The sequence below is a fragment of the Phoca vitulina genome, unplaced genomic scaffold (assembly GCF_004348235.1).
Source record: "Phoca vitulina isolate PV1807 unplaced genomic scaffold, GSC_HSeal_1.0 scaffold56, whole genome shotgun sequence".
Lineage (NCBI taxonomy): Eukaryota > Metazoa > Chordata > Mammalia > Carnivora > Phocidae > Phoca > Phoca vitulina.
Genome location: NW_022589759.1, coordinates 4337269 through 4360904, shown reverse-complemented (window position 1 = coordinate 4360904; position 23636 = coordinate 4337269). Strand labels below are relative to the sequence as shown.

At 54.5% G+C, this 23636-nt stretch overlaps 1 protein-coding gene across 1 annotated transcript in view; it reads left to right on the top strand.

The window, feature by feature from the left end:
• The window catches only part of ATP2C2 (ATPase secretory pathway Ca2+ transporting 2), a 58112-nt gene extending 34890 nt beyond the window's left edge, over nucleotides 1–23222 (top strand). Inside the window, exons 8-27 of the mRNA XM_032389802.1 lie at nucleotides 1647–1796; nucleotides 1875–1943; nucleotides 2301–2376; nucleotides 5712–5778; nucleotides 9566–9690; nucleotides 9823–9920; nucleotides 10767–10868; nucleotides 11766–11855; nucleotides 12539–12640; nucleotides 14732–14888; nucleotides 16066–16236; nucleotides 16957–17054; nucleotides 17149–17199; nucleotides 18110–18276; nucleotides 19093–19161; nucleotides 19253–19369; nucleotides 20535–20682; nucleotides 21958–22056; nucleotides 22154–22295; nucleotides 23016–23222. Coding sequence (XP_032245693.1) covers nucleotides 1647–1796; nucleotides 1875–1943; nucleotides 2301–2376; nucleotides 5712–5778; nucleotides 9566–9690; nucleotides 9823–9920; nucleotides 10767–10868; nucleotides 11766–11855; nucleotides 12539–12640; nucleotides 14732–14888; nucleotides 16066–16236; nucleotides 16957–17054; nucleotides 17149–17199; nucleotides 18110–18276; nucleotides 19093–19161; nucleotides 19253–19369; nucleotides 20535–20682; nucleotides 21958–22056; nucleotides 22154–22295; nucleotides 23016–23134 — 2217 coding nt within the window. The 3' untranslated portion in view covers nucleotides 23135–23222. The remainder of the gene's footprint in view (nucleotides 1–1646; nucleotides 1797–1874; nucleotides 1944–2300; nucleotides 2377–5711; nucleotides 5779–9565; nucleotides 9691–9822; nucleotides 9921–10766; nucleotides 10869–11765; nucleotides 11856–12538; nucleotides 12641–14731; nucleotides 14889–16065; nucleotides 16237–16956; nucleotides 17055–17148; nucleotides 17200–18109; nucleotides 18277–19092; nucleotides 19162–19252; nucleotides 19370–20534; nucleotides 20683–21957; nucleotides 22057–22153; nucleotides 22296–23015) is intronic.
• Nucleotides 23223–23636: the final 414 nt, after the last annotated feature.

The following is a 23636-nucleotide window of genomic DNA, read 5'->3' as shown; positions in this document are numbered from 1 at the left end:
AAGTTACTTAAACTCTTCATGCCTCAGTTTCCCCATATGTACAACGGAGAAACCAATAGCATCTTTCTTGGAGGGTGTGGAGACTAAGAGGCCTTGTGAAGTGCTTGGTGCAAGGCCTAGCACATCATAGGAGTTCTGGAAATGGGAGCACCTCCCTCCTCCTTTCCTGGTGTGTGTGTGTGTGTGTGCTGTGCCTGTGTGTGGTTTCTGGTGTTAACGTAACCTTAGGCTGTCACTGAATGACCTGGTTCAGTGATGCTCAAAGCACATGAATTGTGTGGGGGTCTCTGAGGTGGGCAGGACGTGGAATGTCCGGAGAAAGGCACAGGTGCTTTGAAAGGTATATTCTAAATTAACCATTGCCTAAGTTTTTTCTAACATTACACATTACATTAAAATTTTAACTAATGTTACAGAAGGTATGAGACATGTTTTTCAAGAGGGGCTACACATTCAAAGCTTGTTCAGTTCCTCGAGGCATCTGAGGCCATGTTCTGATCCTGGTTCCCTGATTTCAGTGTGTTCTTTGCTATCTGTTGGTAAATGGCATGACGGGGCCAGATACTGTCCTATGTTTTCCTGGTTGCTTTTTTTTTTTTTTTTTTTAATTGTGGCAACATTTAAAAAAAAGAAAAACAAAACTTTGTTACATTGTAAAATGTGATTTGGATTACCTAGCGGCAGAACATCCTCATGAAAACAGCCATAACTTTATGGCCGAGGTTGAGGAGGGCAGTCTGGCTCACTTTCCAAACCACACATCAGAGCCAGCGTCTCTGGAAGACACCTGTTCGGGAAAGGCAAGCACATCTGTGCTGGGTACCAGCAGTCCCAGCTGCTCTCCAAAGGCATCTCCCAGGCCACCCCTCTGTTCGACACGGTCAATGCCAGACCAGTCATTTTGATAAATTGGCAAAATGACAGTGATTTCTCAGAACCTAAAGATCACGTTCAAATGTAAACATAGACACAAGCTTTCTTTAATGCACCTAAGAAAAATGTCTGAAGTTCCTGAATTCTATATCAAACTCAGGGGCTTCTCGTTTGTGATTTTATTTATTTATTTTTTCTTTTTTTAAAGATTTTATTTATTTATTTGAGAGAGAATGAGAGAGAGCACATGAGAGGGGGGAGGGTCAGAGGGAGAAGCAGACTCCCTGCCGAGCAGGGAGCCTGATGCGGGACTCGATCCAGGGACTCCAGGATCATGACCTGAGCCGAAGGCAGTCGCTTAACCAACTGAGCCACCCAGGCGCCCTCGTTTGTGATTTTAGAAATGACCCTGAGTATCAGGGATGGTCCCCAAAAATCTAATTTTTTCCCCCTGCCAACACAGTCTTAGGAGTTTGTTCAGGAAAGACTTATTTGAATGTCCTGCCAGGTCAGTACAGATAACCCAGGGAAAAAATCATTTACAGCCCAACTCTAGGTCCTAGCAGAGGGCTGTTTTCTGCTTAGAGATGCATGCCCACTATATAGATGCCCAATGGTCAGACTTCATTCTTGGCAGTCAGAGGCACGATCTCTTATGCACAGGAGACTTTTCCCAGTTGAGAAGTTTTACAGGGGAAGTGTGGTCCATTCTGTGCTTTTAAAATCCGTTCTCAGGGTGAAGGGGCAGAGTCCATCGTCTCTTCCCCTTCTAGGTCACGGACCTCCTGGTGGACGAGTCCAGCTTCACAGGAGAAGCTGAGCCATGCAGTAAGACAGACAGCCCGCTGACGGGTGGAGGGGACCTCACCACTCTGAGCAACATTGTCTTCATGGGGACCCTGGTGCAGTGTGGGAAGGGGCAGGTAAGCCCCAGGGACCTTGGCTGCCCTCACCAGCGGGCTTCCAGCTTCAGACCTCACACTCCTCTCTCCTGAACACAGGGAGTCGTGATTGGAACAGGGGAAAGGTCCCAGTTCGGAGAAGTGTTCAAGATGATGCAGGCTGAAGAGGTAAGGGCCAGTGGTGGCTTTGGTTTTTCGGTAGTCTGGGGTTTGAGATTCCTCTCAGCTACCTACACCAGCCCTGCCCACTCCTGGGGAGCGAGGATGATGTGGTTAATACGAGTTCATGCTTTTCACGCTTTTAAAAATTTATTTTTATTGAACAACATTTATTAGGATTTTGTTGTCAAGATATAATTTACAGACACTAACATGCACAGCTCTCAAGTGTAGAGGTCAGTGAGTTTGTATATATGTGCCCGCCTGTGGAATTGTCACTCCGCTCAAGGTATAAAGAAGCCAGGCGGAAGCTGAGGGGCGCTACTGGGATCTCCTCTCACAAACCCATTGTTCTCATCCTTTCAGACGCCTAAAACCCCACTACAAAAAAGCATGGACAAGCTAGGGAAGCAGCTGACACTTTTCTCCTTTGGCATCATTGGTGAGTGAAGCATCTGCACTGGGTCGGGGGGACGGAGGGGAGCCGTCCTGAGCAGCCATGGCTGTTTCTCGAATATCTTGCCGCTGACTTGGGTGAGGACCGAGGGATGGGACTGGAGACTCTGATAGGACCAAGAGGTTTCTCTCTTAGCCCAGGCTCACTGTGACATGCAGCCCGACATTGCAATGGCTTCCCATGGTCAAGGTGTATTTCTTGCTCACACCAGTCCATGGGCACATTCCTGATTGAGTGGCTTTCCTGGGTAGGTCCCCTCTACACACCAACTCAGGATCTCGGGCCCCTACCATATGGTTGCTCTCCCTCCCTCCAGGTCCTCAGAGGCTGGCCACTCTCCCCACTTGTTCAGCCAGCAAGTGGGCAAAGTGGGAACGCAGAGGCTTGTGGGGGAAATGCTTAAGGCATGGACCCGCAAGTGAGGTCATCACCTTGGCCCACTGCCCAGTCTTGATTGGCCAGAATGGAGTCACATGGCCTACCCAACCGCAGAGGAGACTGGGAGGTGTGGTTTAGCGGTGCACCCAGCCATATTTCTATGCTACCGAGCAGGCTATCCCTGGGCTTGTGCCTCTTGGCCTTTGGCAACACACCAAACAGCATCCACATGATGCTGCGGACCTAAATGTAGGTCTTAAGCCTGAATATCCCCATGTGGCCACCCTGGTCCCTTCATCGGCTCCTTCCTGCTATCTCCAGCTCTGGCTTTGATTCTGTGTTCTTCATTCCCAGCTTTAAGGACCCACTGGCTCCTGGCCCATGGCAGATTCTCAATCAACCAACAAACCACTGCCCATAGCACAGGCAGTGATGAGAGGCTGTACCAGTGAGTCTCCCTAAAACTGTGGAGCCAGGGAAAGTTCGTGGGAGAAACAGCTTTCCCTCCTACAAGCACTTTCATTGTGCCTTGGGCCACCCAGATGCATGAATTCATTTATCGAGTGTCTATGACACGCTAGTCACTGGGATAGGGTCAGGGGCTATCAAGATGGATCAAGCACAGCTTCTGCCCTCTGAAGGACCCCAGGCCAGTAAGAGAGAGATAGCCGAACAAGCATGAAATGTGAAGGTAGTGGTTAATCTTGAGTGGGAGAGTTGGGAAGGTTCCAAGGGGAATGTGACATTAAACTGGGTCTTGCGGGATAAGTAGGAGTCTGCCAAGTGAAAAAAGAGGGAATTAAGAATTCCAGGCAGAGCAAAGGGTATCTTCAAAGGCATGGAGGGGATCTGCACTCCTTTGCAACTTCTAAGAGGTAGTAAATTTTGCAGAGAAGTTAAGAGGATGTGATCTGGAGTCAGGGCTTTCAGTTCTGTCATGCTGGGGACAGACCTGCTCGCCCTTCCTTCCCTGGGCACCCCTTCCCAAAATTCCAGTGTCTAGTCACCTTTCCAAATTTCAACTTTGGATGTAAGTGCTCAGAGTTGGCTAAATCACTAGCTTTACCGTTGTGAGGTAGCTCTATGCCTTTTTCCCTCCTTCCCAGCCTGTTTTGTCCTGGAGCCATAATGGAAGATGGGTTATATCTTAACCTGCCAAGTCTGATCTCGACTAGTGGGGGTCTGAGCTGTGACAGCATTTTGAGGTCATGCTCCTGCGTGGTGGCAAGGAGGACTGTGACAGATTCGTGATGGCTGTCATGGACACAGGTGGGGAATGAGGCCCATGCATTGCCATTCACTGGCCATCCTTGGGGTTACATATTGACCAGACATCTCTGGGAGAGTAGAATGCCCACGCAGTCCTGGCTGCCCGGAGGCCTCTTTTGCTCTCTAGTGCGGGGATTGGAAACTCTGACTCCTGGACCAAAATGAGTTTGCCACCTGTTTTCATATGGCCCACAAGCAAAGATATTCTTTTTTTCAGAGATTTTATTTGAGAGAGAGAGCGCGTGTGCGCACAAACGGGGAGGGGTAGAGGGAGGGAGAAGCAGACTCTGCTGAGCAGGGAGCCCGATGTGGGGCTCGATCCCAGGATCCCCAGATCATGACCTGAGCCGAAGGCAGACGCTTAGCCAACTGAGCCACCCAGGTGCCCTTAATAAATATTTTAAGAGCTGCTCTAGCGTTTTGGAACTGGGTTCCGCCGATCCCTGCAGGGCCCACGGGGGAGATGCAGGGAAGCTGTGGTGGGCTGGTCAGTGCTTAAGAACCGACTTTTCCGGGAGAGGAACGTTTGCCAGGCTCCGTGGTATAAATACCCTCCATGTGGCCACTTTCAAACCACCCATGTACTGAAGTCACTGAGTGTGGGTTTGGGGAGAGATGTGCCGCGCCTGCCCTTGGGGGTCCCGTGGGCATGCTCCAGCTTCCAGCAGGGGCCCCCAGGGCGGGGTCGGGGCCCAGTGCCCGGGGCTGCAGGCTCAGCACCCCACCCCTATTTCTAACAGAGTTGCCCGTCCAGTCTCTGCATCTGGACTCATTTGGGTTCCAGCTGAGATTTCATTTGCCTACCACCACTAATTACTGTATGGAAAAAAAACCCTAACAAATCAGGTCTCGTGACGCCGCCCCGCAACACACACACACCCTACACACGTACACACACAGAGCTGTCACCCAGCACAGAACCTGCCCTGGCTCCCCGTTCCCTGTGACGTGAAGCTGCTGTTCCTTGGCAGGTCCTCCGAGGCTCAAGCAGGCAACTCTGCTCACCTTCCCGCCTCTTCCGACCGCAAAGGCAATAGCAGCCCCCAAGAGCTGTGCTGAGCACTTGGAGGGGATTGTTGCCTCTTAAATCCTGAACCAACTTCTCGAGGGAGACATGGTCATCATCCCCACCTTACAGATCCAGACACTGAGGCCGCACCTGGCGGCCCCAGAACTTCTCCCCATTGCCGGAACGTCCTGTGCATTTTCATGGGTCCCAGCGTGACTCGCGCCCCTTCTGTGACCCGAGGGTCCCTCTCTGGCAAGTCCTGTAAGCAACGGGCCCATGTGCCCGTCAGCAGGAGCACGTCAGCTGCCACATCCCACACCGTGGGGGCGTCCCCACACGTGGGGCACCTGGGGAGAGCACGGGGATCACCTGTAAACATTTGCAAACAGCCCGAGAGGAACTAACTGGCTGATCATTTCCTTCTTGAACTGGCTTGGTCCTTGCCTGAGAAAGTGAAACCATTCTTTTTTGCAGGTGTGGAAGGTCTTAAAAAGAAACAGGAGAGTGGTTACAATACTTGAGGTTCTTACTCGTCGCCTTATGCATCTATTCCTGAAACTCTTAAGGGAGTGAGTTGGAAACACGTTTGCATGTCCGAGGACGTACGCGTGTGCACATGTGTGCGTGCGTGTGTGCGTACATACACTTCTTGTCTCTTCCCCAGGCTTGATCATGTTCACTGGCTGGCTGCAAGGGAAGCAGCTGCTCAGCATGTTCACGATCGGGGTCAGGTAAGGGCACGGCGCCGACCTCGCCTCGCCAGGGTGGCGGGGAAGGTGGGCCGATGGGGGAGCAGGACCCTGGCCCTGGGTCAGGATGCTGTGGGTTGGTTTGAAGCCTGTCTCTTCTGCTAGCTGATTCTGTGGCTCTGGGCAAGTGTGTTGGCCTAAACAGAGGGGAGGCCGGCCTACCCCGCGTGGCGGTGCCCTCGCGCGCGGCCTCTGGGGCAGGGCAGGAACTCTCCCGCGTGCCACCACCCCCTAGCTGGCCCCCCGGCCACTGGCCTTGGCCCTGCAGATACTCGTTGAGCACCCGTTGACCCAGGGTGATGGAGCCAGATCAGAGTTTGCGGGCTGATGGGAAAAGTAAGTGTGAACGAGTCAAGTGAACATTGATAAGATAATCATAGCTCACAGTCAAGGCTACAAAGGAAAAAGCTGCAGAGAGAGTAGAAGGGGGGCGGGAAGAGACCTGTCCTGGAAGGGTGGCCGGGGAAGGTGCTCTGAGGGGTGGGAGCGGAGATGAGGAGGAGCCTGCTCGAGAAGGCAGGAAGGGGGTTCAGCGGGGAGGGTCCCACCATGGTGGGGGGTGGGACTGAGCTGGGGGCCTCTGGGGACACCAGGAGGGACTGGCTGGGCTCCACGAGCAGAACCACACAGTGGAGTTGGGTAGGGCACATAGCGCCAGCCGCTTATGGGTCCCTTTACTCCTGATTCTAAAAAACGTCATCCGAGCCCTCCACATGGCATGCTGGGCCATCGCTACTCTTGTTTTGGAAACGTGTTGGCTGTTCTTGACATAGACACAGGAGGTGACAGGGCTGTGAGCCCTAGCTGGCTGCAGCCGAGAGGGGGCTCCGGGGGCACGGGGAGCTGACTGTGGAATGTGGGGTTCGAGGCCAGGACGTGCATCCTGAAAGAGTGGGTCAGTGTAGAGAAGGGGTCTCCAGAATTAGCCTGAGGACGGGAGGGTCCTGGCGAAAGTTTGCTCACCAATCACTGGTGCCCTGATTCGGTGGGTCTGGGGCGGGTGGGGAGAAGCTGAGACTCTGCATTCCTGACAAGCTCCCTGGGGTGCCAATGCTGCTCTAAGTGGTGGCCCACTGCAAGAGGCAGGGCCAGGGAAGAAGGTTGAGCCCCTGACAAGAGTGCTCAGGTGACTAAGCCTTCAGAGGCAGGTGTGGTGGGGCAGGGACAGAGGAGCCTGAGCCCTGGGGCGGACTTCCAGAAAAAGCAGAGCACTCAGAAGCCATGACACCTAAGAATGTCCCCCAAATAATGGCACATTCCATTCCCACCTTAAAAACCATAGAAAAGTCTTTATGAGCCAAGATGACTATTCAGTATTTCCAAGTAAGTAACAGAAAAGGCCTCCATGACCCTCCCTGCCCACCCTTCCCAGTACCATTTGCTGGTCCCTTCTGGTTCCAGGTCTCGACGTCCCTTCCCTCTCACTTCTCCCACTAGATCCATGGTACGCTTGCCATCCAGAGAAAATTTACTCTGTCCGTTTCACTTGTGACTTTGCAAAGATGAACATTTTTAGTGGAGTCAGCTGCTCGAAATCACTGAATCAGAAGGTAGAAATAGCAGGATAGCTAGTGAGGAAGAGATTCTCCAAAAGAAGTAACTTGAGAATTGTTCTTTTAAACAGTTTATCCTAATTCCCTCTGCCTCAAGTGACATTCAAGATGATCCAAAGTATACTCGCTTTTCCTGGCCCATGCTAATCTTTATTACTGTGTGGATTAATTTTTTATTATCATGCAAGCGTCCAAGTACATGTAAAAACGCCCTTCCCACACCACGTGGGGGGAAAGTCCTCGTCCTAGCCCTCTGCAAATGTTTGCTTAGCTTGTCTTGTCAACCTGTGCCATAAAACCAAGGAAGCCTTCTTGCTGTCACCATAGAAACTGGGCACAGTCCCTTGACCAAATTCAGTAATCTTGGTTCGTAGAACTTGCCCCTGAATGTTCCATTGTTTCCAGAGAAAAGGCCACGATTCATGTACCGTATTTCTTTGATTCTAAGACGCACTTTCTTTTTTCACACTTCTCTCAGGACAGACTGCTTCTTACAAATGAGGAGATAAGAGAGCACCCTGTGTTTAAGTAATTGGCAGCATTTTTTCTTTCTGAGTGGTACACAGATAATGGGCCCCTTCACCATCAGCCATGTCTTAGCTTAGATGAAATAGGAGAGCCATGTGCGACGCAGCCAGGCTTTCTGACGCTGAGGCAAGCCCGTAGAATGCTCGCTGTGTGCTGGGCCGGCGCGGCTCTCGCCCCGTGCTCTGTGTGTGCAGGCGTCCCTCGTTTCATGGTGCTTTGCAGATCCTGCACTTTTCACCATGTCGAGGTCTGTAGCACGCCTGTGTTGAACAAGTCCGTTGGGCCGTTTTTCCCAATAGTATTAGGTCATTTCACATCTCTGTCATATTCTGGTAATTCTCGCAATATCTGAGATGTTTTCATCGTCATTATTTTTTATGGCGATCTGTGATCAGTGACCCGGTGTGCTGAAAGCTCAGGTGATTGTCAGCAGTTTTTAGCAATAAAGTATTTTTAAATTAAATACTACACATTGGGTTTTTAGACATGATGCTCTTGCACACTTAATAGATGACAGTGCAATATAAACATAACGTTTATGGCCACTGGGGACCAAAAGGTTCATCTGCCTTGCCGTATTGGGACGGTCGCTGTATTGCGGGGGTCTGGAGCTGAAGCCACAGTGCCCGTGAGGCGTGCCAGTATTCACTCATTCCTGTCTGTTTGTCCAGCAAATATTTGCTGAATGCCTACGGGGGCTTTGCTGGGTGTGCTGGTGCGGAGGGTGAGCCGTGGGGGGGTGTGGCTGGCCGCGCTCACCCACAGCTCTGCACAGAGGCACCCTCTCCAGTCTGGCCCCGAAGCTCGTCAGCCTCCCCCACTGGCCTGAGGTCAGCCGGAAGCCCCACTCCAGCCCTTTGCCTCATCCACACCTGCTCAGGGGTGTGGAATGGGGAATCCGTCTGCCATGATGTTCTGGAACCAAATCTGAGGCAGAAAGAGCCCCTCCTTAACGTCCCATCACCTGCGGACACACCTCCCACAAGAAGGGATCCACCCTCTTTATCCCAATTCAGTTTCCCGAGAGAGAAGCTCACTGGTTCAGCTGGGGTCACATGTTGTCTCTAAACCAATCAGCCGTGGCTGTGTGAGGGGGGGTCACATGGTCCAGAAAGAGTTGGAGGGATAATGATGAACCGAACGGACGCCCAAATGGCTCTGCTACAATCGTCAAAGGCACAGCTTTGTCACACTGCCTCCCTTCAACCTTAATTTCCTTGTTTGGCTTCCTTACCAGAAGTGTCTAAACAACTAGACCAGTGAGAAGTGAAAATCAGGGGAGTCAGGGAGGATCCTCTGAACCAAAAAATTCCACTTCCCACTTACTGCCTAATTCTGGAAATTCCTTTCATAGGACCCAAAGGCCTTTCTCTCTAATAAACGACAGTAATTTAAGTGCAAAAGTGCTTTAAGAGGCAAAACAACTGAGGGACTAATTTATGCTATAGTGTGGACGTCTGATAGGGGAGGTCTGTGCCCAAGAGCAGGGTTTTGCAACAGGAGAACTCAGAGCCATGGATGCTGGAGGAGACGGGTGCATCATGGGATTGGGAACAGAGACTAGAACGGGGACGTTGGGGACACCAGAGACATGCCTCACCGGGTCAAAGTGTTGGCGACCCCAGTTGGGATTCATGTCCTCCTTCAGTGCATGTGTTAAAGGTGACCCATCTGGCCTTTTGATCCAGCCTGGCTGTGGCTGCCATTCCCGAGGGTCTGCCTATCGTCGTCACGGTTACGCTGGTCCTGGGAGTGCTGCGGATGGCCAAGAAGCGCGTCATCGTGAAGAAGTTACCGATCGTGGAGACCTTAGGTAAGGGACTCTGCTGGTTGGAATCTTGTAAATGGGACTGAAGGAGTGGTCGTTCGGCCGGGCTATTTCATTAGCCTGAGGATGAACAGTGATGGTTTCTCTGTCCTCTGAACGGGGGTTGCCTCGTGCCAGGTTGCTGCAGTGTCATCTGTTCGGATAAGACAGGGACGCTGACCGCCAATGAGATGACCGTCACCCAGCTGGTGACGTCCGATGGGCTCCATGCTGAGGTGAGCCCCGTGCCACGGACCTTTTCCTTCCTAAAATTACATGGAATCTTCTAGAAAGCACTAAGGAAGAGACAAAAATGGGTTATTGTACAGTTTCCTTGGTACAAACAGCAGAAAGGAACGTGACCGAGTTAAGGGAGCCAACTTTATTTTTTTGCGATGATCTTTTAATAATAAGCTCGTCACATGACGTAGAAGCAAAGAAGCAGTTGCCCGTAACGGCCTGTGATGAACGGACCATGACGGTCCCTCGGGGTTTCTCAGTCTCTCCCCTGTGCCCCTGGCTCGGTCGCAAGCCCCCGGAACGTGCTTGTGTATCCTGCGGGGTTTTTCACAGAACTTCCAGACTAAGGTGTCCGCAGTGACGTCTCACGGGCTGGGGCGTGTGTTCGTAAATGGAATGTGGCCGGCCGGCTGGCACGCCCTGTGGTGTCCGTGTTGTCCGTCGCCGGCTCCCTTTGTGCCCCAGCCACAGGGCAGCGGGGTCCTGACAGACCCCTGGGCTGCAAAGGCTCACACGCCCGCGCTCCGGCTCCCTGGGGAAGCTTTGCCTCCCTCTGTGTAGAACGGAAGCTCTGCTGTGCTATCACTTCGTTTTCTGAAGCACAGTTTTCCCGGGCTGCTGAATATCCCGGTGAGGAAGCTTTCTGCGGTTTCTAAAGCATGGCCCTTTTTGAGGTTTTCTGATGAACAAACGTGCAGGGAACATCCTCGTGCTTAAAGCCTTGTTTGTGGGTAGGAGTCTGTCCCTGGGGTGGGTCCCCCAGAAAAGAGATGAGGGGACAGCCCGGGGCGGAGGGTCTCATTGACGCGTGGTGACATCCTCTCTGCGGCTTTGCCCTGCAGGTCAGCGGAGTTGGGTATAACGGCAAAGGGACCGTCTGTCTGTTACCCTCAAAGGAAGTCATTAAGGAGTTCAGCAACGTCTCAGTGGGGAAATTGGTAGAGGTGAGTGTCAAAAGCCCCACTGTGGAAATACGCATTTAGGAGGAACTGATGGGGATTCACCCTGAAGAGAGGGCCAGCTGGTGTTTGGTGACACCTGGGCCACACCCCCAGGGGTCAGGTGTCCCAGTGGCCCAGAAACGGGTGGAGACCCTGGAGGTGAGAGAAGAGCTATATTCTCTGTCCTCCTCCCTACCTGCTGGAAAGGCTTTAAAGAGACACCTGCCTAGAGAAGGTACTCAGCGAACGTGGGACAGTGAGCCTGGTTGTGTTGTCGATATGAGCAATATTAGCCGGACTCGTGCCTCCCACACGCCGGGTGCCCTCCGAGGTCCCGATCGAGATGTCTCACGGGCTCACGGAGGTGACGAGAGTGTCCGGGATCACCCAGCCAGGGAGGGAGGGAGCCGGGATTCACCCCCACGCTCTTTTTGTGTGTTTCTTTTTTTTTTTTAATTATCATTTTTTATCGAGATGTAAGTCCTATAGCCCAGAATTCACCCCTTTAAAGTGTACTAGCTCAGTGGCCTTAGTGCATTCACAAGGTTGGGCAGCCACTTCATCTAATTTCAGGACAGTTCGTCACCCCAAGAGGAAACCCGTACCCATTAGCGGTCACCCCATCTCCCCAGCCTCCCCGCCCCCCATGATACCGCCTTACAAGGGCCTTGTGACAATCAGCGCTCAGCGGAATCAGTAAATATTTTCAGTGTTTCTTTTGAAGAGCGGGGACTCTGATGTACTTTGAAGAGTAAATCTTGTCCCTCACCCCAACCCCCGCCCCCAAAATAGGTCAAGCCTTCAGCATGTGACTTTTTCACATGGATGAGTGAGCCCAGGACCCCAAGGGGTGCCAGCTCCGAATATTAACTACAGACATTCGGAAATCCCCCCTTTCAGGCAGGCTGTGTGGCCAACAACGCCATCATCCGAAAAAACGCCGTGATGGGACAGCCCACGGAAGGTGCGTTGATCGCCCTGGCCATGAAGGTAGGGACCCTCTGATGGTCTACACTGGGAGTTCTTGCGCTTGGGGCTGAATTAGTGGCAGAATTCGAGCTCGTGTCTGAGCAGATGAGGAATGGGGAAGCTTAGTAATAACAGGAGAGAGTGCCCTCAAACGTCCTCGGACAGTCACTGACATGCCATGTGGTTCTGGAACATTCTCCATGCCACCCTTCCTGGCAATCCCATACGAATCCTCGGGTGCCCTGTGGCTCAGATCCCATGGAGGTGCTGGGGAGACAGAGGAATGCAACCCACCTGGCGGCCCCCGAGCCCCCCTCCAGGAAAGACCCCTTCCTTTTAGTGCATTCGACTGATTGCAGGGCTCTGAGGTCAGACCCTGAGTCTGGGACTTGGCAGAAATGCCCCCACTCTGTGCCCAGTGCCACGTGCAGAATGGCTACCTCTGGATGCTGAAGCGGTGGGCAGTGGGGTGGGGTGCCAGAAGCTATCACGAAGACCAAGCTGGTTCTGTCCCTGAACAAGAGAAACGAGACCTTTTTTCTCTGGGTGGGACATTTCATTTGAAAGCAAATGGCCTTTCTCTGTGAGCTTGGATTTCTCATCTGCTGGAAATGGTTTGAATCATGAATAATTTAAGTGGACTGAGCTTTGCATAGAGATTGGTTTAGGATGACTTTCTGGAAGCTTGCATGTTATTATCCTAGATGGACTTAAGTGATATTAAAGATTCGTACGTGAGAAAAAAAGAGATTCCATTCAGTTCGGAGCAGAAATGGATGGCAGTAAAATGCAGCCCCAAGAACGAGGTGAGTTTGCTTCTCTGCCCCTTCCCACCCTCTCCCCTACACCCCAAAGGAACGAAAATGCAGGCAGCAAGGAGGAGAGTTTAAAGCTCCTAGCTTCTATGAAGTTTCAAATACATGAAAATACATTTGATAGCAATTAGATCGTTGATTATCTTGGGTTCTCTTCTGAGATTTTTGTCTGAAACAGTAGTTCTCAGAGTGGCGTTCCTGGACCAGCAGCATCCCCTGGGAATTTATTAAAAATGCAGATTCTCAGGCTCCACCCAGAACCTCAGAGTCAGAAATATCAGGAATGCGTGGCGCCTGGGTGGTTCCTCGGTCAAGCATCTGACTCTCGGTTTTGGCTCAGATCATGATCTCAGGGTCATGAGATCGAATCCTCTGTCAGGCTCCTCGCTGAGCGCAGAGTCTGCTTGAGATTCTTTCCCCTCTCTCCCCCCTCCGCTTCTCACCCTGCTCGCAATCTCTCTTTCTCTCAAATAAATAACGAAAGAAAGAGAAAGAGAGAGAGAGAGAGAGAGAGAGAGAGAAAGAAAGAAAAAAAGAAAGAAAGAAAGAAAGAAAGAAAGAAAGAAAGAAAGAAAGAAAGAAAGAAAGAAAGAAAGAAAATCTTTAAAAAGAAAATCAGGAGTAGAGCCGGTAACCTGTGTTTGCTGGGAATTCTGATGCATGCTCCTACCATTGACAGTGACCCCCCCTTGCTACCTTGGGGGTCCTTTCTTCACATCCTGGTGCTAAGTTCTTTACAGGTATGAGCACCTTTGATCATCACCAGGTGGGGACAGTCCTTCCCTCCTGAAGGGGGATCAGGAGGTGCATCCCAGCACCCAGCACACATGGTGTGAACTGTGAGCTCACGCATCACATGGGTGCACATAGACTCGCGCATGTGTGTGCACCTGGTTTGAGTGACCAGAGGAACATACACCAAACTACTCATGGCTAACCCTGCGTGGGGATGACAGTTGACTTCTTTTTCCCCTCTTTTTCTTTTTTAACCTTCTGTAGCTTTTCAGATCTTCTACAGTAAAAGGGTTTTTTAAGAAGTTTTTTTGTATTGCTTTCCACCTTTTTCTCCAGCCCTTTACTTCTCTCCTATTCTTTCTGGAACCTGTCACATCTTGCTCGTGCTGAGATTCCTCCTCTGTTGTTCAGGGCAGTGGGCAGCTTGGCCAGCGCATTCCAGGCCTTTGCCATGAGTAGATGGGTGTACAAATCCTCTCTGCTTAAAAGGGGTTACAGATTTTTTAAATGTTTTAATACCTTCAAATCTTTTTTTTTCCTCCAAAGACAATAGTAATATTGTCATTGAAATATATTCTCATTGAATATATTCTCATTGAAATAAATTATGGAAGTGTAACTTTAAAAATGGGAGCTCCTTACAATTCTGCCCCTCTTCTCTCCTGACCCATCACCACCCCCCACCCCCCCGCCCAGCAGTCTGGGATGGAATATTCCAGGTTTTGAATATGCACATAGCAACATATGGGGTGGTAGTTTTAAAACTAGGCCGTGCTGTAGACAGTGTTTGTAATTTGCTTTTTTTCCCCTTACGGTGACGTCTTAGACATCTTTCTGTATCAGCTCATACGAGCTCATTCCTGCCCGCCGTGGGCACTCAGGCTCAGTGCTAATGCCGGGGACAGAGTGTGACTCACATGGGCACAGCGCCTTCTGCACAGAGCTTACCGTCTACGGGAGACGGAGCTTAAACACACAGGAAAACAGGCGCTTTAGGTTCCCTTTTATGAGCCATGTGCAGCGGTGAACACAGCAGAAACGGTACGAGCCCGTTAACTCGACCTCTAGCACGCAGTCCCGCACACACAGGTGTAACGGGGCCTGGGGTATGCCCGGTTCAGGACACGCGCTGGCCTTAACAAGGACCAAGGATCCGCCTCAGTCCTTCCACGGGCTGTGTGGTATTCTGTCATGTGGCTTTCCTGTGATTGATCTAACCCGTCCTGTATTGGTGAGCAGTAACGGTCCACCAGAAAGAGCCCCGCCGTGAGCATCGCTGTGTGCACGAGGTGACGGTCACCAAGAGCTGAAGCGTCCAATGACAGCGGACTTTTTTTCTTTTCCAAGGACCAGGAAGACATTTACTTCATGAAGGGGGCCTTTGAAGAAGTGATTAATTACTGTACCATGTACAACAACGGAGGCATCCCTCTTCCACTGACACCCCAGCAGAGATCCTTCTGCCAGCAGGAGGAGAGGAGGATGGGGTCGCTTGGCCTGCGTGGTCAGTACCTTTGGTCCCCAGCCCCGAGCTTTAAGTTCAAGTGCACCACTGACTTTTCAAGTGCATTGATGCAGGGTTCTTAGTAAGGGGATTGATCAGAACAGCAGTCGGGCGGTGTGCTAATGAAAGTAAGGCAAACGTGGAATCGATGGGCAGATGAAAGACAGACAGCTGCCACCCCCACCCCCCCACCCCCCCGCAAGCCCAGCCACCAAATGACACCGGTTAGTCCGGACGCAGCTCATGTGTGTGAGAAAGGCTGGTGCCTCCCTGCTGACGTTTCTAAGACAGATGAATGAGGCGTACCAGAAACCCTGATTTTCCTGATTGGTCTTCTTGCTCATTGCTTACCATCAGGAAAACCCAAAGCTCTTTGAAATCAAGGCACACATTTCATTCCTTGGCCATTTCCAGTTTTCCGGACCAGGGGCAACGCCTCCCCTGACGAGCTGAACATTAAAGCTCACGTTTCCCAGAGCGCCGTTTGTCAGCCTGTCCATCGTCAGAGGAAGTATTTAAAAACACTCTGGAACCCTTGTCTTCTCTCCCTGGGGAAAATGAGCAGCTTTGGGCTGGGTGCCAGGTGCCTTGGTTTTTCCCTTCAGGAAAGAGACATGATAAATTGCTAGCAGCTCGCTGACAAGCGTACAAAGTGAGGCTGTCCCGGTCTGCTGAGATGGAGCCGAGCAGGGCGGGGAGGGTAGCTTTGGAAAGGAAAGTATCAGGAAGGTGACAAAGTAAGGTCATTCTCACAACACCCCTCTGGGAGCCCTGGTCCCCGGAGTCAAGGCCAGGACAAGCCAGCAGACAGCTATACCCCGTAGTGCCCTCCTGCACCTTTTCTTCCCCTGCAGCTGCTCCCCTAAAAGGGCAGGTGGCAGCAGCAGAGACAAGAAGAGCCGTTGGGACCGTGCCATCGCACGCCAGCTCGCAGATTTCATTCTGGTCCCTCTGGTTGGGGTGTGGTTGGGATTTACGCCACCAGCGGACAAAAGTCTTACTTTCTGCTGGTCGGGTCGTCTCGACATTTCTCTCTACCTCGGGGCCAGCCATCCAGAGCCCCGGGGAGCCCCGCGCAGGCAGAGGAGGATCTGGGATGCGGAGGGGCCGGGCTGCCTGGGGACTTCCTGGCCCTCGGCCCCCAGTGGACCCTCTGTGGCTCTTGGTGTCTCCTCAGTGCTGGCCCTGGCCTCTGGGCCCGAGCTGGGGAGGCTGACTTTCCTGGGGCTCGTCGGGATCATCGACCCTCCGAGGACTGGCGTGAAGGAAGCGGTGCAGGTGCTCTGTCAGTCGGGCGTGTCGGTGAAGATGATAACGGGCGACGGCCTGGAGACCGCCTCCGCCATAGGTAAGCGGGGAGGGCGGGCGGCCAGCGGGTCCTCGTCGGGACTGTGAGCTTCGAGGACCAGCGCTCCACCTTCACACGGTTGGCCCTAAAATGTCGGCAGGTCCTCCGAAGGGGGCAGAGCCTTAGTGCCCGCTGACAGCCTCCCGCGTGCTGGGGGCCTTTATCCCCGAGCTCACACCCTCTTCCCAGGCAGCGGCATTCCCCGTGTTCACTTCTGGGCTGGCTTCTGCCGCGTGCCGTGTGCCCACAGGTCATTGAGCCCCTCTGACCTCCAGGCTCTTCGCCCGCAGAGGGCCAGTAGCCCTCCCCCTGTCATTCTACTTACTGCCGTAATGAGGGGGTCACACCTTGGTCTGCTCCCCGCCCTGTCTCAAGGCACCCGGCCCCGAGAAAAGATCAGAGGCTCCGGAATCAGACAAAACCACATCTGGTTCCAGCATCAGCCCTCACCAGCTCTGTGACCTTGGGGAAGTCCCTGCCCTCCCTTTCCTCGCCTTTAAAGCAGGGATAACAAGGCCTCTGTTGCAAGTTAATTGCATGGATGGCATTGAGATCATGTGACAGGGCAGGTGCTCAGTGCATGATGCCATCATGGTTTTCTCGTCATTCTCTGTGGCCCAGGCAGGAACGGGGGGGCGGGCAGGTGCAGTGAGGGGCGGGCGCAGGAGCGGTCTCAGGCTTGGGAGCAAGTGCTCAGAACGGATTCTCGGCACCGTGCAGGAAGGAACATCGGCCTTTGCAACGGGAAGCTGAGAGCCATGTCCGGGGACGAGGTGGACAGTATGGAGCAGGAAGAGCTGACCGACCACGTCAGAAAGGTGGGTTCCTCCCAGGGGGTCTCGTTGCGGGGGCGGGGGGGGGAGTTTCAGCTCCAAGTTCACGGATTCTGCTCTTCTGCGCCTGTGTGTCCAGGTATCTGTCTTCTTCAGGACCAGCCCAAAGCACAAGCTCAAAATCATAAAGGTAAGCTGGGTGCCTCATTTGTCTGTTAGAGTCAGTCCAGGACGATGGGGGGCTCTGCTCCAGGGCTGGTCCAGGGCTCAGCCTGGCGGGAGCCTCAGCCGTCCTCAAACTGGCGGGAGGAGAACAGGGGGACCTTTGCCACGTACACCAAAAACAGGAGCAGGGATTGGGTGGTGCAGAGAGAACAATAAAAAGCAGCTAGCCTCTGTTAGCCGAGTGCTCTTTGGCATCATTCTCATTACTTACCTCCAGGCCTCTGTTTCCCCATCTGTAAACGGGGGAATGAATGTTTGAATGATGTCAGCTAGTTCACAAGGCTGGTGAGAGGACTAGAGGAGGCCAGGCCTTGGAGTGCCTGGCGCGGCGCCTGGCCAACAGCGGGTGCCCAGCAGAGAATGGATGTGGTTTTCTGTCGCGCAGGGAGGAGGGCCCTGCCGCTGTGCTCGGCCTCCCACGTGTACGCGCTTTGAAGACATGCTCTGTACTCCGGGCTGTTTTATCCTTTGTGCTATTTGGGGGGGTTTTAGTTCTCGGGAGCAAATCTCCATGCACGGTATTCCTGAGAGAAAACAGTACTTACTGGGCACCGTGTGGTTTCAGGGGTAAGGTGACTTTCCTTTGTTAATGGAGATGGACAACACGCATGAGCCTCACACCCGCGGTCTGAGTGTAGCTCTCAGAGGAGGAGGGACGGTTGCCCCCACTTTGCCCACGGAGAAGCTGAGGTTGAGAGGTTCAGGGCTTGCCCGGTTCCCACAGCTGGTGCAGGTGGGGCTGGGATTCAGACTCCAGCCAGCTGACTCGAGAGAGGGGCTTCTGCTGTTGGCCACGCGGTGGGAGAGGCAGAGCATCCAGAGGGAGGCAAGGTTCTGGAAGGGCTGCAGCCTCCACTCGCCTCTTCCTTACCAAGGCTTTGCAGGAATGGGGGGCGATCGTGGCCATGACAGGGGACGGGGTGAATGATGCGGTCGCCCTGAAGTCCGCGGACATCGGGATTGCCATGGGGCAGACGGGGACAGACGTTAGCAAAGAGGCTGCCAACATGATCCTCGTGGATGATGACTTCTCAGCCATCATGTAAGTTGCTCTGTAGGTGTTTTGTTTTGTTTTTTTAGTGGCAGAAATGCCTGGCGTAAGCAGCTGCCCACCCCCCAAATCTGTTCTGCTAGGCATACGGGTGTCCCAGGCCCAACAGCACCTGGCGGGGATGCTACAGACACGTGCAGCAGATGCTACTTGCAGCCCGAGGGCGCATCTGGCGGGAAAGCCGGGGTCAGGTGGGCAGGTGGAGGCGCACGCCCGTGCGGTCGCTGCAGCGTTTATGGGGAAATCCTAGACCGCCCTGGCTGCCAACAGCGAGAGCGGGAGGACTCCGAGGCTATTAAGAATGATGTTTTGAGGGATGTAGCAAAGACACAGAAATGCTCACGCTGTCGTGTTAAGTAAAAATCACTAAAAGTGAATGTGCGTGGTTTGAGTCTAGGGTCGTGTTTGCACCGACACGGACGTTTCACGCGTTGATGGAGACGAGGCAGGAATGTCTGTGTCGCTGATGTGATCTCGAGCTGCCGGGATGACAGCACCTGTTCTCTTCACTTTTTTCTGTTTTCTTAAAAAAAAATTGCCTTCCCTCTAGATCTAATTTTAATCCATTCTAGTTAAGTCTTTCCTCATAAATGAATTGAAGTAATTGGGGGTGGGAGCGCCCGAGGGTGCCGGTCAGGACATCGTCCTCCGCGGGCATGGCCTGGGGCAGGAGGGCAAACAGGAAGTGGTGCCCAAGCACGAGGCCATCTCTGGTGACACCATCACTTCCTGTCGCCGCTAACGCAGGCGCTCGGACCTTTCCGCCGGGCCCATCTTTGTGCATAAACACTTTGTCCTCTCTCGCAGGAATGCGGTGGAGGAAGGCAAGGGGATTTTTCATAACATCAAAAACTTCGTCCGGTTTCAGCTGAGCACGTAAGTCCAGGCCCGCGGCCCCCAGTGCCGTCAGGTGCTGCGCGCCCGTCTGGCAAGCAGCCATCGACCCTGCCCTGTGTGCGCCCCACAGGAGCATCTCAGCCTTGAGCCTCATCACTCTGTCCACTGTGTGCAACCTGCCCAGCCCCCTCAACGCCATGCAGATCCTGTGGATCAACATCATCATGGACGGGCCACCAGCACAGAGGTGAGGCTCCGGGCTGGCTGGGAAACTGCGCCATTTCCACCAGGCTGCCCCCCGCTGCAGCCTCGGCCCCTGCCCAGAGTGTGGGTGCAAACACAGTCACTGTCCCCAGGAGTCCTAGGGAGGAAGATGGCCAGCGGCATGCCCTAGGCATGGGAGGAAGCGCCTGTGTGCGCAGCCAGGGTCAGTGGGGGATGCTATCCCTGTGCAGCTCCAGGGCTCAGCCCCTCTTCAGGTCACCACCTCCAGGAAGTCCTCCCTGATTACTCTAACAGCAGCCTCTTGGCTCTCATTCACCTCCCTGCTTTATATTTCCCTAGGGGAGAAAATATACATGTATGTCCTTGCTTATCTGATTAAGATCTGTCTCCCCTTGGGCAGGGTTTGTGGTTTTGTTCCCTACAGTATCCCCAGCTCCTAGAATTGTGCTTGGCACACAGTAGCTAGTCAGTGAGTTATTTGTTGGATGGATGGATCAGAAGGGAGTGTTAGGCTAGCCGAATGGTGCAGGAGAAAGAATGACCTCCATGGGCAGGGGAGGCAGTGTGTGCCGTTCCATCTGATTATATTTGATACATATTACATATGTTACTACTATTAATTCAGTATCACCAGTTACAGCTGCCAAGGGCAAGAGTCCTCTTTATATGCTGGGAATGGTGCCAGGAGTGAAGCGGGCCCCCCCCCCAGTGCCCCCCCCACCGCTGTTTCACAGTCTGCTCAGTCAGTGGGGGGCTCTGTGGTGGATCCCATTTCTCCAGCCCGCTGGGGGAACCCGGGGTGGTTCCAGGACCGTGGTGTGGCCGGCCCTGGGGGAGGTTTTCTTTCACTGAGCTCAGGGATGGGGGGAGGGGAGGGCTGCCCGTGGGGCCCAGACTGGGTGGAGGGGGGGGCACCATGGAAGGGGCTGGGCTGTTAGGGAGGGGGCAGAGGGTGTGAGGGGAGGCTGCCAGTGCAGACAGAGGGCCCTGGCTTGCGTGGACAGCCTGGAGGCGCTGGGCCCCAGCTCCCCAGCCCCCCACACCCCCGCTGTGCCTGCGAAGCTGACCAGAGAGCCTGGAAGGATCGTGCTCCACTCCAGCTGTGCTTGTTCAGCCGCTGCCCGGCTGTCTGAAGTGACCCTTCTCAGTGGTTTACGTCAGGGCGCCCCACGTCTTGTTCCGAGCAGCTTGGGGGTAGAGCCGGTGGACAGAGACACCCTCCAGCAGCCCCCACGGAACGTCAAGGACACCATCCTCGGTAGAGCCCTCATCCTCAAGATCCTCCTGTCGGCTGCCGTCATCATCAGCGGGACCCTCTTTATCTTCTGGAAAGAGGTGAGGCAAGTCCTCCCTGACTCATTAAGCCGGTGTTCGCTAAGCCCCTGAGGTGGGAGACTCGGGGCCGGGGGTGTGGACGGTCCCTGCCCGGCCGTGGGGCGCAGGCTCCGAGGGGGGAGACACGTGTACACGCACAGGGGGCTGTCAGCGAGGGAAGGCAGGGGACCCGGAGCTGACCGCAGAGGGCGATGGGCTGGAGGATAGGAGGCCTCCCAGGCGTGGAGAAGAAATGAGCTTTTATTCTAAATGGACCCGAAGCTGCTTTCTGTTCTCACGGCAACAATTTGAAATTTACTGAAAGGAAATTTATTCCCTGGAGGGGATTATTTGCAGGAACTTATGGGTCACCTGTTGGTGGCCTCCGTGCCAACATGCAGTGCTCTGGCTGGAGAACTGGGCAGGTGCAACAAGAGGGACGGGACACGGGGTCCCCCACAGATTCTCAGTTTTTCTCCAGAGGAGCAGCCTTGCTTTTTCCCAAATTCTCACCTGCCAGGCAGGTGAGGCCTCCCCTTCCTCCAGCCTGTGTGCTCCACCTGCTGGGAACAGGGACCCAGGCCCTCCTGGGCTCACACAGTGGCCCTCAGCATAGAGTCCCCCCAGCAGCCTCCACCTCTCCGGGACCTTGGGGGAAATGTAGATTCTTGGGCTTCCACCCGGACTCCGGAGTCGGGCTCTAACTCACATGCGCCCCCCTCCCCGCCCCAACCTGGGGAGTCTGCCGAGAATCGTGGTCCAGCCGACAAGCCCAGGCAGGGAGGGCTCACCTCCACCTCCCACAGGCAGGGGGAAGTGCGAGGGAGAACGTGCGTCCCTCTCACCTGCGGCTCCAGGCCGGGCCCTGAGATGTCAAAGGGAATGAGACCTGCCTCAGGTCCTGAGCAGCAGTGCGCAAGCCGGGGAGGGTCTCCGTCCCCTACCTTCCTCTGGGAAGGGCTGCTCTGCTCAGGGGCTGTAGCAATGTCCCCTCCCAGGAGACAGGGTCACCTGCTGGAGGAAGGGACGTTCCCTTTCTCTGCGCAAGGTTTCGGCTCGGGTGTGGGAGGCAGCCGAAATTCCTGAGGGAGGGCTGCTGGCCCCCCCAGCTGTCGGGGTTGATGGGGGGGTGGTCCTGAGACCCGTGTCACCTGTTACAGCAGCTGCTTCCAGCCCAAGGGGAGGTTCCGCTCAGGTCCCAGTAAGGGTGCTCCCCGCGGGGTGGTTCAGGACGAGTTCATTGTGGGAAGCGCACAGCCTTCCTGGACCCGCTCAGCCCGTGCCTTTGTGTTCCAGATCCCCGCGGACAGGGCCAGCACCCCACGCACCACGACCATGACCTTCACCTGCTTTGTGTTCTTCGACCTCTTCAACGCCTTGACCTGCCGCTCTCAGGTGAGCCCCGGGCTGCCCTCTCCTCCCTTCCCTGCAGGACCCAATCCTGTTCTCAGTGAGAAGCGCTGAGCCAACACGTGTCCTTCTCCTCCCGCAGACCAAGTTGATATTTGAGATCGGTTTTCTCCGGAACCCCATGTTCCTGTACTCGGTGCTGGGGTCAATTCTGGGGCAGCTGGCCGTGATTTACATCCCGCCCCTGCAGAAGGTCTTCCAGACGGAGAACCTGGGCGCACTCGGTGAGTGGGAGGGGTCAGCACCTGCCCCCCCATCTGCCTGCGCCCTGCGGTGGGCACGGAGTGGGAGCGCGATGTGGTCGGGGAGGAGCACACGGGGAACCAGAGGAAGAGGCACCTCGGCCACGAGGACCACCGCGGGCAGCAGGGGACGCAGGCTCCTGGCCCCCCTGTCCCAAGGCTGGCGGCTCACAGCATCTACAGCAAGGCCCCGGGGCTGCACCGTGGGGGGCAAGTCTGGGCTCCTCCTGCCCCCAGTGGCAATGGGCACCATGTGCGTACTGAAATGGTGGCAACTGGCAGCCAGGGAAGGTTCTGTGGGGTCAGGGCAAGGTCTAGGGATTGACCCACTGGAACGAGTCAGGGAGGGCTGCCCGGGGCGCCCGAAGCAGGGGTTGGGGCATCTGCCCTCACGATGGATGGGAGGAGGATGAGGGGCCTGTTCTAGCTGAGGTGGTAACACCCCCAAGCCCGGAGCCACCTGGAAACAGGGAGGTCGTGGTGGCGCTTGCTCTGCCGCATCGTGCACGCTGGGTTGAGATCTGCTTCCGGGAAGGGAAAGGTCTGGTCCGCAGCTCCCGGGTCCTCCCCGCTCACCTCTGGGGTCTCTGTGACTAAGGGCAAAATGGAGGAAAAGGAGCTCCGGGCCGAGGGTCCTGCAAGCTGGCGGGCGGGGGTCAACCTGTGCTCTCTGACTCCTTTCTCCCTTTCCCCTTTTGGCAGATTTGTTGCTTTTAACTGGCTTGGCCTCATCCGTGTTCATTTTGTCAGAGCTCCTCAAACTATGTGAAAAATTCTGCTCCAGAGCCAAGAAAGCCCAGACTCACCCAGAAGACATCTAGGGGACCGCACCTGTGTAAAATCCCTAAATCTCTATTTTTACGTGACTCTGGCCCTTCCCCAGCCCCTCGTCGGAGGGGTGCTTTGAGGACACCGTGCGGCCCCCCCCCCCCCCGGGCTCGGGGACGGGCTGGGAGCAGACGGCACACAAACACCTCGCTATTTATTAAACCACAGTGATTTGTACGAACCTTGGCCGCCTCCATCGCTGTACCACAGCGGCCCACGGGTGAGTAAGATGGGGGGCCCGGGGGGCCACGGCTTCTGGTCGCTCTGAGGCCCCGTCTCCTCCCCCGTCAGGTGGGGGCAAGCAGGCATTTTGGGGAGGGCCGGGCCCGCGCCTGGTTCGCGTTTTCCCTACAAGCGGCCACGTGGGAAACCTTATGCCACTTCTGGAAATCCACGAAGCCTGTTGTTCCCAACCACGTCCCGGGCGACCAACAGTCCAGCCCTGAGTGGCCTGAACCAAGCCGCCGTCCTCTAAGGTCCACAGTAAAGGGCCTT